General features: G+C 41.6%; 1 protein-coding gene across 1 annotated transcript in view; it reads right to left on the reverse strand.

Moving 5' to 3' along the window:
* Window positions 1-20,274, reverse strand: part of SNTB1 (syntrophin, beta 1 (dystrophin-associated protein A1, 59kDa, basic component 1)) — a gene marked incomplete at its 5' end in the record, with an annotated part of 197,402 nt that extends 177,128 nt beyond the window's left edge. The window contains one exon of the mRNA XM_014533034.1: window positions 20,010-20,274. Within this exon, the coding sequence (XP_014388520.1) occupies window positions 20,010-20,274 (265 nt within the window). The remainder of the gene's footprint in view (window positions 1-20,009) is intronic.
* Window positions 20,275-20,278: the final 4 nt, after the last annotated feature.

The following is a 20,278-nucleotide window of genomic DNA, read 5'->3' on the forward strand; positions in this document are numbered from 1 at the left end:
AGCTTAGAGCCAAAGAATCAGCTTCTCTAGTAGGTTTGCACTTGATCCACGTACTCCCAAGCTTTTTCATTTTATTAATTTCACAATACAAGGAATGGATTCATTCTTATTCAGGTCTTTTCAGACTTCACTCTAGGCCCTCCTGGAAAATTATCATATCACAGCTCAGCCTCATTAGACATTATAAATGTCTGATGTTAAAGAAAAGAAGGAAAGTACCAGGAGCTGAGGTATGGAATTGGAATTTCCAAAACGAAGGTCAGTCTCTAGGAAGGGCAGGACATGGCACCCTGTATAATCACCACTGCTGATGTGATTTCATAGCCAGGCGTATCAGTTAGCTAGAGCTGCCATAACAAAATATCACAAGCTAGGCAGCTTAAGCAACAAAAATTTATTGTCTCTCAGTTTGGAGACAAGAAATCCAAAATCAAGGTGTTCCCAGGGTTAGTTCTTTTAGAAGGCTGTGAGGGAAGGATCCATTCTGGACCTCTTTCCTGGCAGATAACTGTGTCTCTCTGTGTCTCTCACAAGGTCTTCCTTCTATGCACAGCTGCATGGCCATATTTCCCCTCTCTGTAAGGATACCAGTGATATTGGATTACAGGCTCACCTTATCCAGTATAATCTCATCTTAACTAATTGTACATCAGCAGCAAGTCAATTCCCAAATAAGGTCACCTTTTGAAGTACTAGGGTTAGGACTTCAACATAGGAGTTGGGAGGGAGATAAGAATTCAACCTATAACAACAGAAGATGATCAAATCCGTATATCCTTTCCCCAAATATTTACAGTGTTTGTAAAAGTCAATCCCCACGTTTACATCCCAGGAATGTATCCCATTAAAAGTTAGAATCGCCTTAGCTGGTTTGGCTCAGTGTGTAGAGCGTCGGCCTACAGACTGAAAGGTCCCAGGTTTGATTCCAGTCAAGGGCACATGCCTGGGTTGCAGACTCAATCCCCAGTGGGGGGCGTGTGGTAGGCAGCCGATCAATGATTCTCTCTCATCATTGATGTTTCTATCTCTCTCTCCCTCTTCCTTCCTTTCTGAAATCAATAAAATACATTTTTTTTAAAAGTTAGAATCAATTGGAAAACAATATTTGTTGGTTAGAAATTCACTTTACACTTAACTATTTTTAAATCCTCTACCAAATAATATAGAGAATGCTAACCATAACATTATCTTCACTAAAGGCATATATACTCTAGGATACTTTAGGATCACATAAAGTAATAATAATTTAAATTACAAATCACACACACACACACACACACACACACACACACACAATGTTATGTTATAAGCAGAGCGAATGTTATACAACAAAGTCACCATTCAACAACGTAAAAATTTTCACCCAAAACTACATTCAAATTGTGACAGAGCCTCAGGTGTTTCTGTCACATTTTAAGGGGTCTTGTCAATTATAACTGTACAGTTGAATGAACTCTGAGCACCTCGACCTGGAAAACACACATAAAAATTTAAATCCAATTTACTTTTTCATTGGACCATGGTATTTACCTTTTGCTTTTCACTCAGAAAGAAAAACAAAGCTAACAGGTTTCCCTTTGGTTTCCAGTCAACCCTTCTTGCACACGTCTTTACAGCAAGGACACTTCACAGGCAGTTTAAAGAGGAGGTGGGGGACACTTCCTCTTATTAGCTCTAGCTAATCAAAGTTCTCCAATAATATGCAATTGTGTATTAGAATTAAAAGTTTGCAAATGTGTCTTTCTAACTTGGGACAACTATTTTGGCTTAATTTTGCAAACAAGTTCTGGCAGCAAACAAATAGAGAATAGCAAATATTTCTCATGAAAGTAAGTTACATAAAGCTGATATAGTTATCCAAATACACCAACTTATCATTCTTAGTTTATCTGTTTTCACCAACTCAGAAGAGTAAATGAGTGAGTTGGTGACAACAGATACACTAAGAATCATGGGTCAATCCATGATTTAAGTGGGTTGCTTTCCTTAAATTGATAATAACACTGTTTGGAACTGGAATGCACCATTTAAAATAAAAGCAATGTTACACATGTAGACCTGGTCTTGTGGGTTCAATATATGCTTATCTAATCATAATGAGATAATAAAAAAAAATTATGTCAGTACCCACAATGAAAGCATAAAATATAATGAATTATGTTTACTTATTTAAAAACTGTTTCTCCTTATCTTTAATCATTTCTCAAACACTCCTTCTTCCTCTTAACTTGCCCTGATGGAAGCCTGGCTTTCCCCTGAAAATACTACTTCCTTTGTAACTCTTTCCAATTCTGGCCACTCCTTCAACCTCTATCAAACTTCAAGGGCAAAGAAGAAATATCAATAAACTCCTTGTTCCCTACTGCCCCTTCCAGGTACTTGATCCTCTGCAATCTTTCAACAAATTCTGTTCCTTAAGCTATTCAGAGGTGTGGCAGGTCATACTCAAGACACCCTTCCCAGAGAGAATGTTCAGAGTCCCTGCTGAGTGAGCACCAGGCCACCTAGTCTGATTTCCTGAACACAACTGTCTGGGTTTGGGAGAGACACCTGACCGAAGTCACACCAGTCAGATTCCCTCTCACTCAGAAATTTGAAATTGGAATATGCTTGGTGTAAAAGGCTGTGGAAAATGGTGTTAAAAATAGCATAAATGAGGAAATACATACATTCATAATACATTCATTCATTCACCAAAGATTTCTGCATCGCCTTCTGCTAGCCAAGTACATGGCAAGTCCTATATTGTACAGTATTTTCAAGATGTAACTATTAGAATAATTTAGCTGAAGCATAGTGTTCACAGGGGAAGAAGAAAAGTAGGCTGAGGCTAACATTGTAGCAGGTTCAAATGGCAGACCAATGCTCTGAGGTTTTATCCCGCAGTTCAAATGAAAAGGTAGCTGGTCTTATAAAATGTTTCACATCAAGACGTTCTCTGCTTCTCCATCAAGTGCTTTTCAAGACTCATACTTTGAACGTAACCAGACCTGACTGAACTACAATTCCAACCCACCCTTCTTATTACTGGGATTGAACTATCTGTTATACCTTGATTCGCCCTGACTCAATGCAAGGCAAACTCTAACAGGAAAAAAAGAGAACGTGGCCACTCTGTAGGGCTTTTCCCCCAGTGGACTGTAAGCACCTTGAGAACAGTGCTTTGTTAATATGCTTCTATCTCTGGAACCTGCCGTAACGCTCAGTTCATAGGAACTGTACAAAATGTGTAGATCAGAACTGAATGGGAAAAATGCATCAGGAGCTTGGAGAGGCAACCAGGATGAAAGGAGTCAAAAACCAATCACTCACGATTTATGAAAGAGCCCTAACCGGTTTGGCTCAGTGGATAGAGTGTCAGCCTTCGGACTCAAGGGTCCCAGGTTCGATTCCGGTCAAGGGCATGTATCTTGGATTCGGGCACATACCCAGTGGGGAGTGTGCAGGAAGCAGCTGACTGATTTTTCTCTCTCATCGATGTTTCTAACTCTCTATCCCTCTCCCTTCCTCTCTGTAAAAAATCAATAAAATATATTTAAAATAAAAAACGATTTATGAAAGAGTACCTTGCTGGGTGTGGAGAGTAAGTCTGGGAAATGTGCCTTCTTTGGCATAGAAGAGGGGGTGGGTGGCAGAAGAGATGGAATGAGAGCCAAATACTTTCAAAGAGTCACATTATGTCCCAAGGAGCGGGTGATTTAACGGTGTGCAACACACCTGTGCTTGCCCAACGGCACAGCGATTGAGAAACACTGTTATCACCTTCCAAAGGAAGTTTTTCAAAACACATTAAATATGATAACCTCCTGGTAAATTTTTCCACAGATATTGCAGCAACCACTTCTAATCATGCTGCTAAAAATCCAAGGCAAGCTGAGACCTAGCAAAGAAGGGGACACAGGCTGCCCTTGAAGGAAAGCTGTTCCCAAATGTAAGCTATCAGCGTACAATCTAGCAAGGATTCCGCTCAAGGGCCACCTCCAGGTCCCAAGCCTTTTTCCTTCCAGAGTCTGGTTTCTTCTAAGAACTGGGATGATCAAGATTTGGGTGGTTCGGGCCCAAGAGGTTGTGCAACTGCAGATCAGCCTATTTAATTTCAAAACCTATTTTGCTTTCAAGTGTCAAATACAGATATTTCTACGGTGATTAAAACAATCCTAATTACAAGATTCTAGAGAACACACTAACAATCAAAGATTTTATCTGAATTTTAATGCTGCTGCCAAAGAACAAAAAAATTATTAGGGGTTTTTTTTTCCCCCTCTTCATGTATTTGCTGTTTGAAGCACTTGTTTGAAGTTTGAAAGAACTTCTGTAAGTGTGATTAGCTCACAGCATCTTTCTCAATGATAAATACATGCTTCAACTTATTTTTCATGGAGGTCAAGGATGATAAATTATTTTGATGTTGTGGATAGGAAAATGAAAATCCTGCAGCTGGCTTCATTATGACCATAGGAGAGTAATATTCCGGAAGTGAAGCTCTGCCCATGTTCTCCAGTCCCCTTCAGGGATCCAAGTGGAAGAATGAGCCAACAGTCGGTGAATTCAGTATTAAGAAGGCAAATTTCACTACCAGTGAGCAAGAAACTAGAGTGTTCCACAAGTTCTTTAGACCGTACGATGTCCTGATGCCTGACCCCATTCAATCACTTAGAACAGAATGCTGGAAACTTTTGAAAAAAGGATTTTTCCTACTCTAAACTTCTCCCACCACTGCACTCAGCCCCCACCAGCCCAAGTTAATGTACAACAGAAATTTCCCAAAACTTCACATAGAAAGCTCAGAGGGTAAGTCCTTTGTTTCAAATAGAGGGTCTTCTGTAAAGCCTTAGGTTACTTACAGAAAATTAATCATTCATTCATTCATTCAGCTAGTATCTAATGAGTGCCCATTGAATTCCAGGTACCCACTAAATTCCAGGTAATCCTCTAGGCATTGAGAATATAGTTTCAAAAAGAGAGAAACAGACAAGAATCCAATAAATAATACATAGTATATGCACTATTGTATACAGGGGTGGGCAAGAGGAGGTTTACAGTTATAGTATACAAAACAGTTTATTCTTATATTATTATTTTTTAATTTGTGGTTTTCCATATGAACAACTGTAAACCTCCTTTTGCCTACCCTGTACACTAGAGAGAATATAATAAATATCTGCAATGATGTGCAAGGAAGTCATCAGGATAAACATATACAGGGGGAACTGTTATTAATAACAACCTTGTTCATTGGCTTTACAACTACAGCATCAAAATATCAATTCTTCCATTGCAGATAACTACTCCAGGTCACGTTGGTAATACTAGTTCTTCTTAATGATTTAGTCAGTGCTGATTCTAGATTGACAGTCATCTTATTCCGTGCCCCTTACCCCCATTTCTTAGTTGCTGCTTCAAACTCTGGTCCCTCCAACATTGGGAATGAGGAGCAAAAGTTTCAGAGAAGGAATCACACCGTCCATCCACTGCTCTTGTCTACTCCTGAGAAGGGCCTGTAAAGGACCACAGCCACAACTTCTGATCAGCTTCTCTATTTATTTATTTTAAAATTTTTATATGTTGATTTTTAGAGAGAGAGAGAAATATCAATTTGTTGTTCCACTTATTTATGCATTCATTAGTTGATTCTTGTATGTGCCCTAACCGGGATTGAACCTGCAACCTTGGTGTATTGGGATGATGCTCTAACCAACTGGACTATCTGTCCAGGGCCACTTCTGGATTTATTTTTATCTCTATAAAACTATTTTCCAATGATTCAGCCTCTGATTAGTCTATCTCTAGTGACTGGTGGTTCTGTCGCTGGCTGGCTGCGGGCTACAATTTCGAAAGCCATGGAAATAAGGTTGTCAGCTTTGGCAAATAAGAGCACAGGATGCCCAGTTAAATTTGACTTTTAGATTAGCGATTAGCAGCAGATTTTTTTTTTTAGCATAAGTATGTCTCATGAAATATGTTGGACATACTTCCACTGAGAACAATTATTTGTATCAAATAACTGTAATTTATCCAGCAGCCCTACATGTGAAGATTTGAGGGAACTACATTAATGATTTCAATAGCATGGATATCAGGGTTTGACTCATCCAGAAAGTAGAGAAATTGCTCCCAAGTAACAGTCTGTATAGGAAGGCTATGTAACATAACAGAGAGCTTAATCCCCACCTATTTCATGAACACAGATCAACCAGCAATACCCTAGTCATGGCCCAGCCCTCTTTGGTGCTGACTCACATGCCCAGAGGTGATGAGGAATTTATCTTAACACTTAGGAAAGTCAAATGGTGTCATTAGACATTTGACAAAGAAAAATGTGCTAGAATTCAATTACTATGCACTCACCCCTTAAACTTCTTGCTAAATTTCCATCAAGTTTATCCTAAAACCTGCTATAGAAAGTGTATGCATTTGCTAGAGCTGCCATAACAAACACTACACGCTGGGCGGCTTAAACAACAGAAAGCCCTTCTCTCCCAGTTCTGGAGGCCAGAGTCTGAAATCAAGGTGTCAGCAGGGCTGGTTCCTTCTGAGAACTGTATGGAAGAATCTGTTCCGTGCCTCTCTCTCCAACTGCTGGTGGTTTGCTGGCAACCTTCGGAGTTCCTTGGCTTGTTGAAGCATCATCCAGATCTCTGCCTTCGTGTTCAAAAGGTGGTGTGTGTGTGTGTGTGTGTGTGTGTGTGTGTGTGTGTGTGTCCATGTGTATCCAAATTTCCCGTTTCCATAAGAGTACAGCTCATCCTGGAATAGGGGGCTCACCCTCTCTACTTCGACCTCATCGTGACTACTGACATCTGCAAGAATCCTATTTCCAAGTGTCACATTCTGAATTATTGGAGGTTAGGACTTCAACATGTGAATTGGGAGAGGGCACATTCAACGTAAAACAAGGGGTGAAATCTGTAACTGTGGTAGCAAGACTGTAGAGGAGAGACCAAAAAAATCAATAAAACAGCTCTCAATATGAAGCATGGGCAGGAAAACATGTGAAGTGGGAGCTCCTGTGGGACCTGCCCCCAAGAATCTGACTGTTCCCCCTGGTGGGAAGGGCTGGCGTGGAAGTAGGCTGTGGCAGACAAGAATGAGTTACTCTGGGTCCAGTTCAGGCCCTGGCTCTACAAAAGCATTCCTCACTGACCCCAGCTTTCAGCTTCCTCCCTCATTGTATGTGTAGCACAAACTATCTCTAACACTCATTCAGCAAAGCTGTCCGATCGTGTCCTGTGCGTTTTCCATGTATGTGTTTTCCATGTATGTGTTTTCCATGTGTGTTCTGTCTTTACCACTGTATCAGGTAAACTTTCGACGTTCCCAAAGTATATTTTGTGTGCATGGTTTACATTACGTGCACACAAATATATAAACATAAACACACCTGAAAAATTAAGTTGCTGAGAATGGAATTTTAAAAATCAGTGTCTGAGATACATTCTTTAAAAAGTTTCTTCTTTCAGATAATTCTCATTTTCAGAGGACACACACATTATTTAATACTTGAAACAGTTATAAAGTCATACTCATCCCGCCCCCCCTTCCCCAGATAAATACAGATGATAAGTGTACCATACTGGGAATGTGGTCTTCTGGCATTTTATAATTATTGAGGCAAAGAGAAATTTTTGGAGGACATTTTCCATCAAAATAAGGGATAATGATTATGGGACACAAGTTATAATTTCAAAGAAAATGTACCCATATAAAAATTGTAAAATGTGTAAAATATTTGAAACCCAGTAAATCCATTTCAAAATTCCGTTTTCCAAGTGTTCAAAGTAAGGATCAGGATGGCACAGTGGGCGTTGTTCATTTAGGCCCTGTTTCAACCAGGATTAATATAATAAAGGCCTATGGTCAGGAGACATTCTTAAGTATTTGTTTACCCAATGCCATGTCTATTACTTTACAGTCGATACAAACAACTGCTAATGGGTCAATTCTGTTCTGTTTACTGAAGATGTTAAGATGAGCGAGACCTAATTCCGTTTCTTAGCATCATTTTGTCTAGTGCAGGAAGACAAATATAACAACCAACACACTTTAAACTCTTAGTGCCAGATACTGTATCAGGTTCTGTATTAACTCTTTTAATTCTCACCCTAACCCTTTATGGAAGTACACTGTTATCCTCATATTACCAGTGATAAGATGGAATTCTTCACCATAAGGCTCTTGCCCAAGGTCACAAAGCTAGTTTGTCTACTTTGCTCATGCCCAGTCCGAGCTCTGGACTGTCACTTTGTGACTCGATGGTTTCTTTGTTGCCATAACAGAAATAGCGTTATGAAAAGAGAGGAGTGCTGTTAATGTGTTCTGTGTGCTCCAAAGCACCGATAGAGGGAAATCAGTCCACAAGACCCAGAGACTCCAGGCAAAACAGGAAAGAGATCTCTTCCGAATGGCAACAAGAACTTCAGTTGCCCACCTTAGATAATCTCTGCTCACTCCAGTGCACCATGGCCCCAGCAACTCTGAAAACTGCCGAGGGAAAATGATAGCAAACTTAGACCATCATACCCAAAGTATCAACCCAATGAGAGAACAGATAGCTTCAGACACTCATCTCCCAAATATTCTTTCTCAGGAAGCTACTCAAAAATGTGCTCCAGTGGATAGAACGTCAGCCTGCGGACTAAAGGGTCCCAGGTTTGATTCCGGTCAAGGGCACATGCCCAGGTTGCAGACTCGATCCCCAGTAGGGGGTGTGCAGGAGGCAGCCGATCAATGATTCTCTCTCAGCATTGATGTTTCTATCTCTCTCTCCCTCTTCCTTCCTCTCTGAAATCAATAAAAATATATTTTTAAAAAAGATTGTGCTCCAGCAAAACGAGGGAGTAAACCAAAAGTAAAGGTGACAGTGAGTCCAGGAAAAGAGACCCAGGAGAAAGCCAAGGGCAACCTAAGAAAAATGGCTATGCACCAGGCCAGGAGTGAACCAGTTCAGAGTGGCAGGATTCCAAGAAAAAAAAATAGAATGGGTAGATTATTTGTTATGTGTGAGCATTTGAAAAAAACATTGTTAGAGACTTGATAAATCTGATACTGCACTTTGAAAAAACAAACTTGAGATAGGTATAAGAAAATTAAGCACATAGAAAAAAAGAGAAGCTATTAGTAAATGCAAGAAGCCTGATCATAGAATATTACTTGGCTGAAAAATGGAATGATACTGACATAATCATAATTTTATCAACATAGGCTGATTTGGTTAATAATGGCTGGCATTGATATATCAAGATAGCAGTATAGGCATATTATTTAGAATATTAGAATATATATTATAATATATGAACACATAAGTGATATGTAGATATATATTTAATATAAATAATATACCTATACTACCATTATAATATTTTAATATGAAAATATCTATTTTAATATTAGAATATACAATTTAACATTATGTGAAGCAGGAGAAATGGTATGGGGAAGGGCAGGCAAAGGAATGCTATAAGCATATATTATTTTGATTTAGGCAAATTCTAAAATGAAGTAGAAAACAGAGGACAATACATGAATATTGCAAGCAAAATGTGAAGTCATTAACCTTGATAATCTTGCCGATGAAAGGATGTTTCAGATGAAAGCATTTGAAATGCAGGCCCTGAAATAGCCAAATAACTACCTAAATTTTAAATTTCACTTTATGTAATCCTACTGCGTAAATCACTCTTCTGTGGAGCATTCCTTTCCATCTCATATATCCTTAGTATTCCAAAAGTTCTGTTACAGCATTTGCTCCTTTATAACTTACTGTTACTATTATTATTGTTGCAATAAAATTGATTGGTATTTTACATAAAAGTACTTTATTACTCTACACCTGCCTCCCCTCTGGACTATTCTATTTTAGAAGAGCAAGAGGTTCATCTCATTCCTCTGTAACTCTTGCTTCCTTGTACCAATAAGATCCGACCTTACAAACACTTAAAAGAAAATGTATTTCAATGACTACTTGTGTCATTATGGTACACCATATCTCATCCACTCAAACTGCCTGTTTATTTAATATTTTATCTTCTCTGATGTGGGAAATGTGTCTTATAATCGCTGCAGGCTTGGATGGAAGCCGAGTTCTTGCAGAAAGTCTTTACAACTGGTCCTATTGTTCATCTGGGCCCTCCTAACCTGAGAACACTTTAGATTGAATTATCTGCCTAAGTATTTTTTCAAATTCACACTGACATTGGAAATTCAGACCTAAATATTTATTAGAACCAACTTGCAATTCAAAATCTTGGACAATATCATTTTTCTTCCTTTTACCAGTAGCAAATTTGAGAGGTGTGAGTTTGTTTGCTATTCCTTTATGTGTGATGGGTTTATTTTTCATTTATTCCTGCACAGAAGAGACAGCCTTTGGGTCTCCCAAATGTAAGCAGGTTTCCTGTGTGATTCTCCATCTTAGACCTTTTGCTTTCTTAAGGTTACATGAACAATGATCTATCTTCCATTGGATGGCCTCCAAGGTTCCATGAAATACAATACTAATTAATAGAATAAAAAAACGACAATTTAATGCTGGCTTAGTAACAGTTATGTCAATATTTTACATGTTTAATAAAAGAAGCATTGGGCTTCTTTTGGCTAATAAGATATCCACATTCCTATAATTACTAGCAAATGTTTTGGAGAATTTTGAATTTTGCTGTGTAGGTTAAATCCTGACCCACCGGCTTTCCCTTCACAAAACACTTTTCGATATGTTCCTGCATATCAGCACTTTAAGACATAGTTCACATTTGCCCACCAAAAGCCACAGCAGCCTACACTGTGGTTGTGTTGATGGAAAACATCTGATGCTCCTAAAGATCATCAATGAAATATGAAATACACCCTTGTTAGATCATAATTCACCCCTGTAGGCAGAAGAACCAGGCCATCAGTTATATCACTTGGCTCCCTAATATAGCAATTCCCAAACCGTCCCTTGCACCCCCAATAGACTTCCTATAACATATGGTTGAACCCTCTCTCTGAAAATAATACTTAGCTAAGCATAAGATGTGACATATTATATAGTAATTATTGAGTGCTTACTATGTCCCAGGCAATGAGCTAACCACTTTACATACATAATCACTACTCAGAATGAGCCTACTGATTAAGAAATTGAGGCTTGTAATTTAAGGACCTTGCACAGATCACACAGATAGAAAGAGCTAGAACAAGAATTTAAGCCCAAAGTAACTGCAAAGCCCATCCTCTAAACCACTGCACAATACTGCTTTGATTGACAAAGTAACTGCAAGGCCCATCCTCTAAACCACTGCACAATACTGCTTTGATTTAAAAAAAAATTGCCATGGGAAGAAACAATGTGAACAGCAATGCGAACACACTAGATATGTCCATTGCATTGATGCTCAGCAACCCGTCCAAGCTGAGATAGATCTTTGCACATTTATCCACATGCTAAGAAAGATGCTTCAAACCACAGGAAGAGGTAGTTTTAAACAGCAAAAGTATGGGTCATCTTTTTCACTTCCATGATAATAACCATTCATCGTTAACTTTTTCCCTTGTCTATCCCACTTTGGGAGTGGGGCTCATTTGCCCGGGTCTGTGAGGACACGTACTTCATGGTGTATATTCCATATTTTCTCTTAAGTCCCACTCTGCAGGCCAGAGCTGAAGGCAAGCCTTATTATAGATCAAAACCAGTGAAGTGGGTAATGAGGTTTGGTATATAAAACACTTGGTATAAATGCAGAGGAAATTCTGGCTTTTCTTTAACATTAACTGCTTGGAAACACATCATTTGAAATAGAATTCTTAGTAGGCTACTAGCTCCTGAAGAATAATTTCCCTCCCCGAACAGACCACTGGTAGCTAGATGCCTTTCACAAATGCGGAGCCCCGTGTAGCGAGTTATTTTTAATACAAACTCTACGGGGTGACAGCTAAAACGCACCACTGAACGGGAAGAGCATTACCCACCACGGCAGAAACAGAATTGAACATATCACCTTCACTTAAGGAATATGGTCTGAATTCTCAGGCTGATACTAACCCTGGAAAAGAAACAATTAAAATATCTAAGCAGACAGTTTCCATCTCCTCGGGTAGAAAGTCTTCTTACATGGTCAGACTTGTAAGTCCCTGAGCCTCAGGGGGGCAAAGGAAAGGTGGTTCTACATAGACCATTAAAAGGATAATTAGCTTTTCCCATAACTTTTAAATTCATGCCTGGCTCTCTTCTGTCAACTGTCTTTCAAGACTGGTCTACGTTTAGGAAGTGCTTTCTAGGTCTATAAAGTCACTTCTTTATTTCTCTTCTCTCCAGAGCAAGGTATCATTTTCATTAGGTTTATCACCATCGTCCAACAGTATGAGTGGTGGAGGGTGGAAGTCATAAAAAAAGGGTCATTCAATGCTACAATTCCCTCCCTCTCTCCCTCCTTCCCTTCCTCCTTCCCTCCCTCTTTCCCTTCTTTCCTTCTTTCCTCCCTTCCTTCCTTCCTTCCTTCCTTCCTTCCTTCCTTCCTTCCTTCCTTCCTTCCTTCCTTCCTTCCTTCCTTCCTTCCTTCCACACTCCCTCCCTTCCTTCCTTCCTTCCTTCCTTCCTTCCTTCCTTCCACACTCCCTTGACAGGGTGTGAGATAATCTAACATCCAGCTCCCTCATTCACAAGGTAACTGCAGATAAATCCCCTAAACTCTAGCACTTCCATTTCCTCCTGTACAAAAGGGAGATCCCCCCCCCTTTTAACACATTTTAACAGCCTAACATGTGCCAGGTACTATGCTGTATATGGTGGGGTAAAAATCACACTATTTGTGTTACTAATCTCAAGTAATTCAGAATCAGCCTCATAAGCCCCACCTCGTGAATGACTGACTGGAAGCTCCCTGAAATCAGAGGCCACGCCTGGTACCTTCTAGACTTCTTTCTGTCCATGGCATGATTCTTGCATTTGTGTAGTATGTGGCAGGAAGAGCTTGATGGGGTGTGAGATAATCTAACGTCCAGCTCCCTCATTCACAAGGTAACGGCAGGTAAATCCCCTAACCTCTAGCACTTCCATTTCCTCCTGTACAAAAGGGAGATCACAATACCAGTGGAACCACCCACGGAGAAAGAAGGGACCACTGTGACAAAAATCTAATGCCAGTGAAGCCACTCTACAAACCTAAGTCTTGCTCAGGAAGGCGCTCCTAAGTATAATTCATGGTCAAGTGGCTGAGTAGCAGGGCAGCTGAGTGGGCACAGGGAGCTGGGTCATTTAACAAGAGCCTTGCCCCTCGGCAAGGTCTGAAGGTCAACTTCTGCCCGTATAGCCACACTACATTATAGCCACAGCGTGACACGTGCACTGCCCTCGTGGCACTGTGATATCAGAGGGCGGATCATCGAGCATGACAATGTCATGTCTTCCACCCACAAATTTAATGCCTTTTCCATCTTAAGTATTTAATCGTGTCCTGTGACCATAACCTTTGCAGTTTGCGGTGTGAGAGCAAACTAGCATGAATTTCTTTGTCCTTCCTCACAATTTCATAGATAGAAGATTCGTTCTTACCCACCTCAGCATATGATTTTTTTCTTTCATTATTAAGTCAAGAACTTTCACCTTTTCACTTAAAGGAAACACTTTATGGCTTCTTGTTAGCGTATCCAAGAATGGCCTGCACACTATTCTTACACTCTGGGGCCATGATTAAGTAAAAGAAGGGTGACAAGGACTGTAATACCACGATAGTGGATTTGATAACCAAGACTAATCTAAGTACTAAGTATCTAATGGGTGGGAGCACCTACAGCTCGGAGATGCTGGATCAAGGGATGACTCACATACCCGGTTGGACAGAGGAGAGATCTTATCACGCTACTCAGAATGACGCACAATTTAAAATGGATGAATTGTTCTCATCTGGTATTTTCCATTGAATATTTCTGGACCATGGTTGACCATGGGTAACTAAAACTGAGGAATGGGAAACTGCAGATAAGGGAACTCCTGTTTTTCCTATTGGACATACTAACCCTGCTGCTGGGCGTCTCCCATTAAGAGGGGAGAGCTGTCCCTGACACTCAGGGGGTCCTTGAACTTTTCTCCTAGGCTCCTCCTTTTGAGTTGGGTCACTGTCAAACACAACTAAAAGTTTTGACTCATACATACACTGCCCACAAGTAGGTCACTTAGTATCTATGAGCCTAAAACTTTTTTATTCCCTATAAAATAGGGATGATGATGATGAGTATGATGATAAAAGTGATGATGATTTTAATGAAGGTGATAATAATGACCTTCACAGGGTTACCAGCGCATCATTGTAAAAGTGGCTTGTCAATCCTGATGTTAGTAGTTGTCATTTATGCTACTCAGAATGGTGTGCAATTTAAAACGCATGCATTGTTATTTCTGGAATTTTCCACTTAATACTTTCAAACCATGGCTGACTGTCGGTTACTGAAACCATAGAAAGTGAAACTGTAGATAAGGGAGGACTACTGTAATTTGTTATAACGGCAATTGTAAACTAAGATTCCAGACAAGAAAGTAGAAGACCTAATTGAGACAAATCATTGCCCCTCTGGGCGCTTCACTCTCCTAATCCTCACCGAGGGTAAGGATCCCTGATCTGCTTATTTTATACGGCTGTTTATGAGGCTCGAAAGCCACACGGGCTGTGTTTGACTCTCAGCCTCTGCATTGTGTTTCTTTGGCAAGTGACTTAACCAATCAGTGCCTCTGTTTTCTCATCTGTAAAATAGACATACTGATAGTGTTGGGTCATTGTGAGAATCAATGATTTAGTCCAGGGGTCCTCAAACTTTTTAAACAGGGGGCCAGTTCACTGTCCCTCAGACCATTGAAGGGCCGGACTATAGTTTAAAAAAAAACTATGAACAAATTCCTGTGCACATTGCACATATCTTATTTTGAAGTAAAAAAACAAAATGGGAACAAATACAACATTTGTATTTGCATGTGGCTCGCGGGCCGTAGTTTGAGGACCCCTGATTTATCTATGTAAAGTGCTTGGAACGGCATTTGGCACAATGTCAGTATTAGGTAAGTGTTAGCTATTATTACGTATGTAAAAAAAAGAGTTTGCAAAAAGTTAGGCATAATGAACTGGCAAGGTAATATTAGCATTCTTATAGAACACTGATTCTCAAGAGGGTGAAGGGCCAATCCACCCCTCTCCACTAGCAGTTCAGAAATTTGCGGAAGCACTTTAGAGGGTAAGGGGATGGGAGGTTGGTATACTACTAGCATTTAGTGATAGGAGCCAGGAATTCTAGACATCTTGCAACATCAAGGGCAGTCACTTAACAGTGCAAGCTTTTACCAGATCCCAAATGACAGCACAGCCTCCTACCCATCTTCATCTGTAGCCGTGCGCATTGATGATGATTTTACAAACAAGGACTAGCATCTGTCTCCTTCACTGTGACCTCTGGTGTAGTTGTGTCATGCATTTTTCTACTAAAGCTTTTCGAACAATAGTTTCTCCATCATGTTCATGTTAAAAGTATAATAGTAATAGGGCATTACATTGGTTTTTAAATTTAAATTAGAGTTAGCTTATGTGATTTGTGAAATTCTAAAATGGAAAAAAATATATATTCTGGGTATGAACTGATAGGGTTTGAGGTGAAATAAGGTTTACATGTGGCTTACCCCAGCCACCTCGCTTTCTAATGAAGAAAATCAAGGCCTAAAGACATACAGCATCTTGTAAAAAGAGTAATTGTTAGTTAAAAGATAAATAATCCAAGTTTCAAGACTCTAATTCCGGAGTTCTTGAGTGTTCTTTAAGAATCTGTACATCCGGGGAGAGACCAAGATGGCGGCATAGGTAAACACCGCAGACTGCTGCCGCAAACAACCACTTCAAAAATACAACTAAAAGACGGAACGGACATCACCCAGAACCACAGGAAGGCTGGCTGAGGAGAGACTCTTCAACTAGAAGGAAAAATAACAGCACACCGAGGCTCAGAGGAGGCGCAGTGTGGAAAATACGTGTCACTGCCCAGGGAATTGCGACCAAAGTAAGATTCTTTAAAGATCAAATTCTCATCCCATCCTGAGGTTTTATGCCGGCAAAATCACTGCCCCTTTTTTGTACCCCATATTCCTGCCCCACCATCCCCACTTCCATTACTGGAGGAAGTGATTGTGAAAAACACCTTAGATCAGCTCAACAGCCAAGCATTCCTGGGAGCAGTCTCGGGGGAAAGCTTTGATGTACAGGGTTATGGTCAACAATCGTCTCTGACTTTCTCCTTTGACTTTCCACTTTTTCTGGGTTAGTTCCAAAGGAGACCGTTTTGAATCAGAGATGATTCTCTCCACCCCCAACCAATCTCCATATCCCAATATGAATCTTCCAGAATATTCTTTACTCCTCATCTTGACACAGTTATGGAGAAACTAATTTTGTTATAACTTCAGTTACAAACAGGTTGATATGTTTCAAATTCCTATTTTATTAATATTCTAAGGGGGGGAAACAACACCTCCTACCTTCCCTATGCAGAGCTGCTGAGGCTGTTTATGTCGGTGTGCCCTGCCCAACCCAGAGGGTGCCATTCACATGGTGGCTTATGTGTATGGTAACCCCTGGAGTCAAGGGGTTCAATATCTGCATGGCTACATGCAGGGTGCCTGCTCCCACTCCCTAACATGGGAAATGAGTTCATAGTGTGAAGATGTTTGATACTAACGTTGTTGAATATTCAGTTAAACACTGACTTAACTGGCACAGTTCATTCACTATTTTAAGTTTGAATTATTGTCTTGTCTCCTTGCTGGCCCTGTGTTCAATGATGGAGGCCCTGTCTCATTGTCAAGTTGGGTCACACAGAAGCAGCTCCATTTTCATAGCCAGAGAGACTTGGTGCATTAGGGTTTTAAGACTCAATTCTCTTTCCTGTCCCTCCTTTCTGAGTAGCCCACACAATTTCTATTTCCTGTTCAGGGCTGTTCCAAGCACTTGAGCGTATTTTAGGAGTGGGGAAGATACCCTGACCCAATCACTGATGAGGCTCCCACTGACCCAAGTTCATAGTTCCACCCAGAAGCTCAGAGCATCAGTTTCAGAGGTTACAAGTATGAGCTTTTACGTCAGACCTGGAGCCCTCTCAACTATGTTACTTTAAGCAAATAACCTACTGTCTGTAAGCGTTAGCTTTCTCATCAATAAAAGGAACAAGAGTACGAGCCTCATGGAGTTACTAGGAGGTAACATGAACAAATGCAAGTGAAGCCTGACACATAGTAAGTGCTTAAGAAATATTAGTACTGGAACGATTCTTTCCCCCGAAGAGTGGTCTTCTGTATATGACAACTTTGTAGAATTTCATATTCTACAAATAAAGTAGAATGAAAATAAGAAATATAAAATCTAGTAAATAAAAAAGGAAGGATTATCTCTTAGAAGAGGCTATTGCATCTTCATTTCATTTGAATTGTAAAGATAACTAATCACAGCAGGCATGTGATACATGTTGTTGTTTTTCCTTTTATTCTCAGAGTGCTCTTCCATACAGCAGCCCTGTAAAGTAAGCATGCCCCGCCGGGTATCTTTATTCCCAATCTTCAGAAGACACTGAGGCTCAGGGAGGTTAAGATGATTCTGTGGCAGAATGTCAGACGAGGAGGCAGGCATTAAAACTTGCCGTTCAGCATTCCATTTCACAGGGAGTCCCACTACTAGAGGCAGTGACTCTCCACTAGGGGGCGCATGTCATGTAATGGAGTGCGTACTGGCAGCCATGGAGGGATTACACAATTTCTATCAGCTCCCCCAATAAACAAAGCAAAAAAAAGAAATCTAAATTAAAAAAGTGTATTTGCCATATGAATATATCTTTAAAATATCTCCTTTAGCCCTCTCGTCCCTCGAGGTTACACCTGCAAAGCTTTTCCTAGGTAGAAATTCTGGAATCAAGATGGCATTTCAGAATGTGGGCAAGCCCTCCCAGTGGTTCTGACAAGCCCCTTCAGCTGGGGATTTCTGTACGAGCTACAAAGAGAGGTCGTGTGCTAGCTGACTTGATGGTATATGATCACTCCCACCGCATCTAGGACCAACACTTTGCCTTAGAATAAGAGACACTCATTTAAATGGGGCCTCTACTTGTTCTCTTAATAGGAGTCAATTTCTGAAAACTTGGACTGGCAATAAGACCATTGCCCTGAGCCCAGGTGGTTCTTGTCAAGAAGGCCCAGAGGTCTTCCCCACAGGCCCTGCCTGCAACACATGACAACGTGTTGTAAAAATGTCATGTTAGAAGTTTTGACAAAACTCACTTTTCAGTTGCTGCATCAGTAAAAGTCACATAACTGCTTGACTTTGTTTTTTCTTTGTTTACGTTTATTTTCAACTGCAGGGAGTCACCTTTCCTTCCTCTTTTGGGGTGAGAGACTTTTTTCCCTATTAGCTAAGTCATTATTCATTAAATGGAAAGGAAGAAGAAGAAAAGAAGGCCACAACGAAGGGCAGTGAAATAGGAATGACCTGACTTTGTCCCCCTGATGTTTTACAGTAAATACTGCAAGCTGAGCAGGTGTCCAGCGGTTTAGAGTCCAAACTACACCTGCGCCAGGTCCCACCTGCCCCTTGTCACACAAACCAACACACACGGGAGAAAACTTTTTTCTGTTTACTTATGTTAATCATCAAGCCAAAGCAAACAGCCTTCCACTTTCTGGATCCAGGGTAGCAATTAACTATGAAGACATCTCACGGCTCCTCTAGACAAATAAGAGGGGGAAAACCCTCTGTAGTCTAGGCCAGGAGGTGGGCAGGGATTGCATCAGCTGTCACATGTACCAAAGTTGGTTTCCCAACTGGGAACTTTCTCAGTTTCACACACCAGCACCACAGTTGGTGAACAGAATGTTTACTTAAGTCCACACTAAATGTACTTATTTAGGCCATGACTTAGTGAGAGACCCCAGACAACTCAATCTGCAGTTAGAAGCTGGGTAAAAAGGTAAAATAATTACACAACGTGGGTGCTGACAGAGGCCTGGGCAAAGCCAGCTAAGTGGCAGAGAGGCGGAGATCAGTGAGAAATGCAGCTGTGTCGGGAAAGGGGACGCATTATCTGCTTACTACCCTACTGCCCTTCTCCCCCCTCCCCCTCCCCCTCCCCACACCACCACCACAGAACCACAAATGGGTACAGAACACACTAGCTATTTTATTCACATTCAATGATGAGGGACCTGGGGACATCACAGCTCAAGAGAGTGGTTTCTAAGATGCCTCACAGGCAGGGCAAACTGTTTACAAATGCGAAGTTGTTTCCACCTCCCTCTGGAAAAATCCCGGGAAAATGCAGGCAGAAAACCCACTTCACCAGCCCTCCACCCAGCGCAACCCCGAATCCAGACTGACCTGCCAAACACCTGGCAGCAGAGGTGAACTTTTGCATAAAGCTGCAACCCACTTCCCAGCCCCTGGCGCACCTCCCCAGCCAGAACCCCAGTTCCCACGTTGGAAGCAGCGCAGTGGAGAAGGGTGGTGGGAGTTCCAGCATTCAAACGCTGCCACCCCTCTCCGGCCCCTTGATGATTCAGCCCTTTACACTGGGCTGTCCAGGCTTCTGAGGAGGAAACTGCCAAAGAGGAAAACTATCAGAGCTGTGATTACTCAGTGAGCCAGCTTCCTAGCGTGGATGGTGACTCTCTCCGTCTGCCCTCCCTTGCCAGCGCCACTTCCCAGTCCCTGCACTCCACGTGGATTATCTGCAGATTACAATGAGGCGAGGTGCACTCAGCATGGGATCCGGCGCTTGGCTCGTAGTAGAAGTTCAAGAAACACTGGCATTTCACACCCCGCTGCCGGGTCAAAGCCTGGAACGATTCTAGGGAGGGGACCAGTTGCCCCCGTGTGGGTAAAAGTTGTTAAAACTCCAGGTCACCCACAGCACCCGGGCCCCCTGGGGTGTGACAGCCTGCGGGTGCCAGTGCGGGCGCCCTGGGAGCGGGAGTGGGTGTGCGCGCTTGGCACGGCCCGCGCGCCGCGTTAACCCCTTACCTTCCAGCAGCACCTCCTTGCCCGCGCGCTTCAGCGCCTGCACCGCCTCGTCGTGGGTGGCGTCCCGCAGGTCGGCGCCGTTCACCGACAGGATGGCGTCGCCCACGTACAGGGCTTGGGTCTGGTCCGCCGCCAGCCCCTTGAAGATCTTGCTGATGAGGATGGGCATCTTGTTCTCCTTGCCCCCCTTGATGCTGATGCCTAGCCCGCCCAGCTCCTGCTTCAGCACCTTCACGCCACGCTTCTGGTTCGAGATGGACTCGGGCACC

This window comes from Myotis brandtii, unplaced genomic scaffold (assembly GCF_000412655.1).
Source record: "Myotis brandtii unplaced genomic scaffold, ASM41265v1 scaffold931, whole genome shotgun sequence".
NCBI lineage: Eukaryota > Metazoa > Chordata > Mammalia > Chiroptera > Vespertilionidae > Myotis > Myotis brandtii.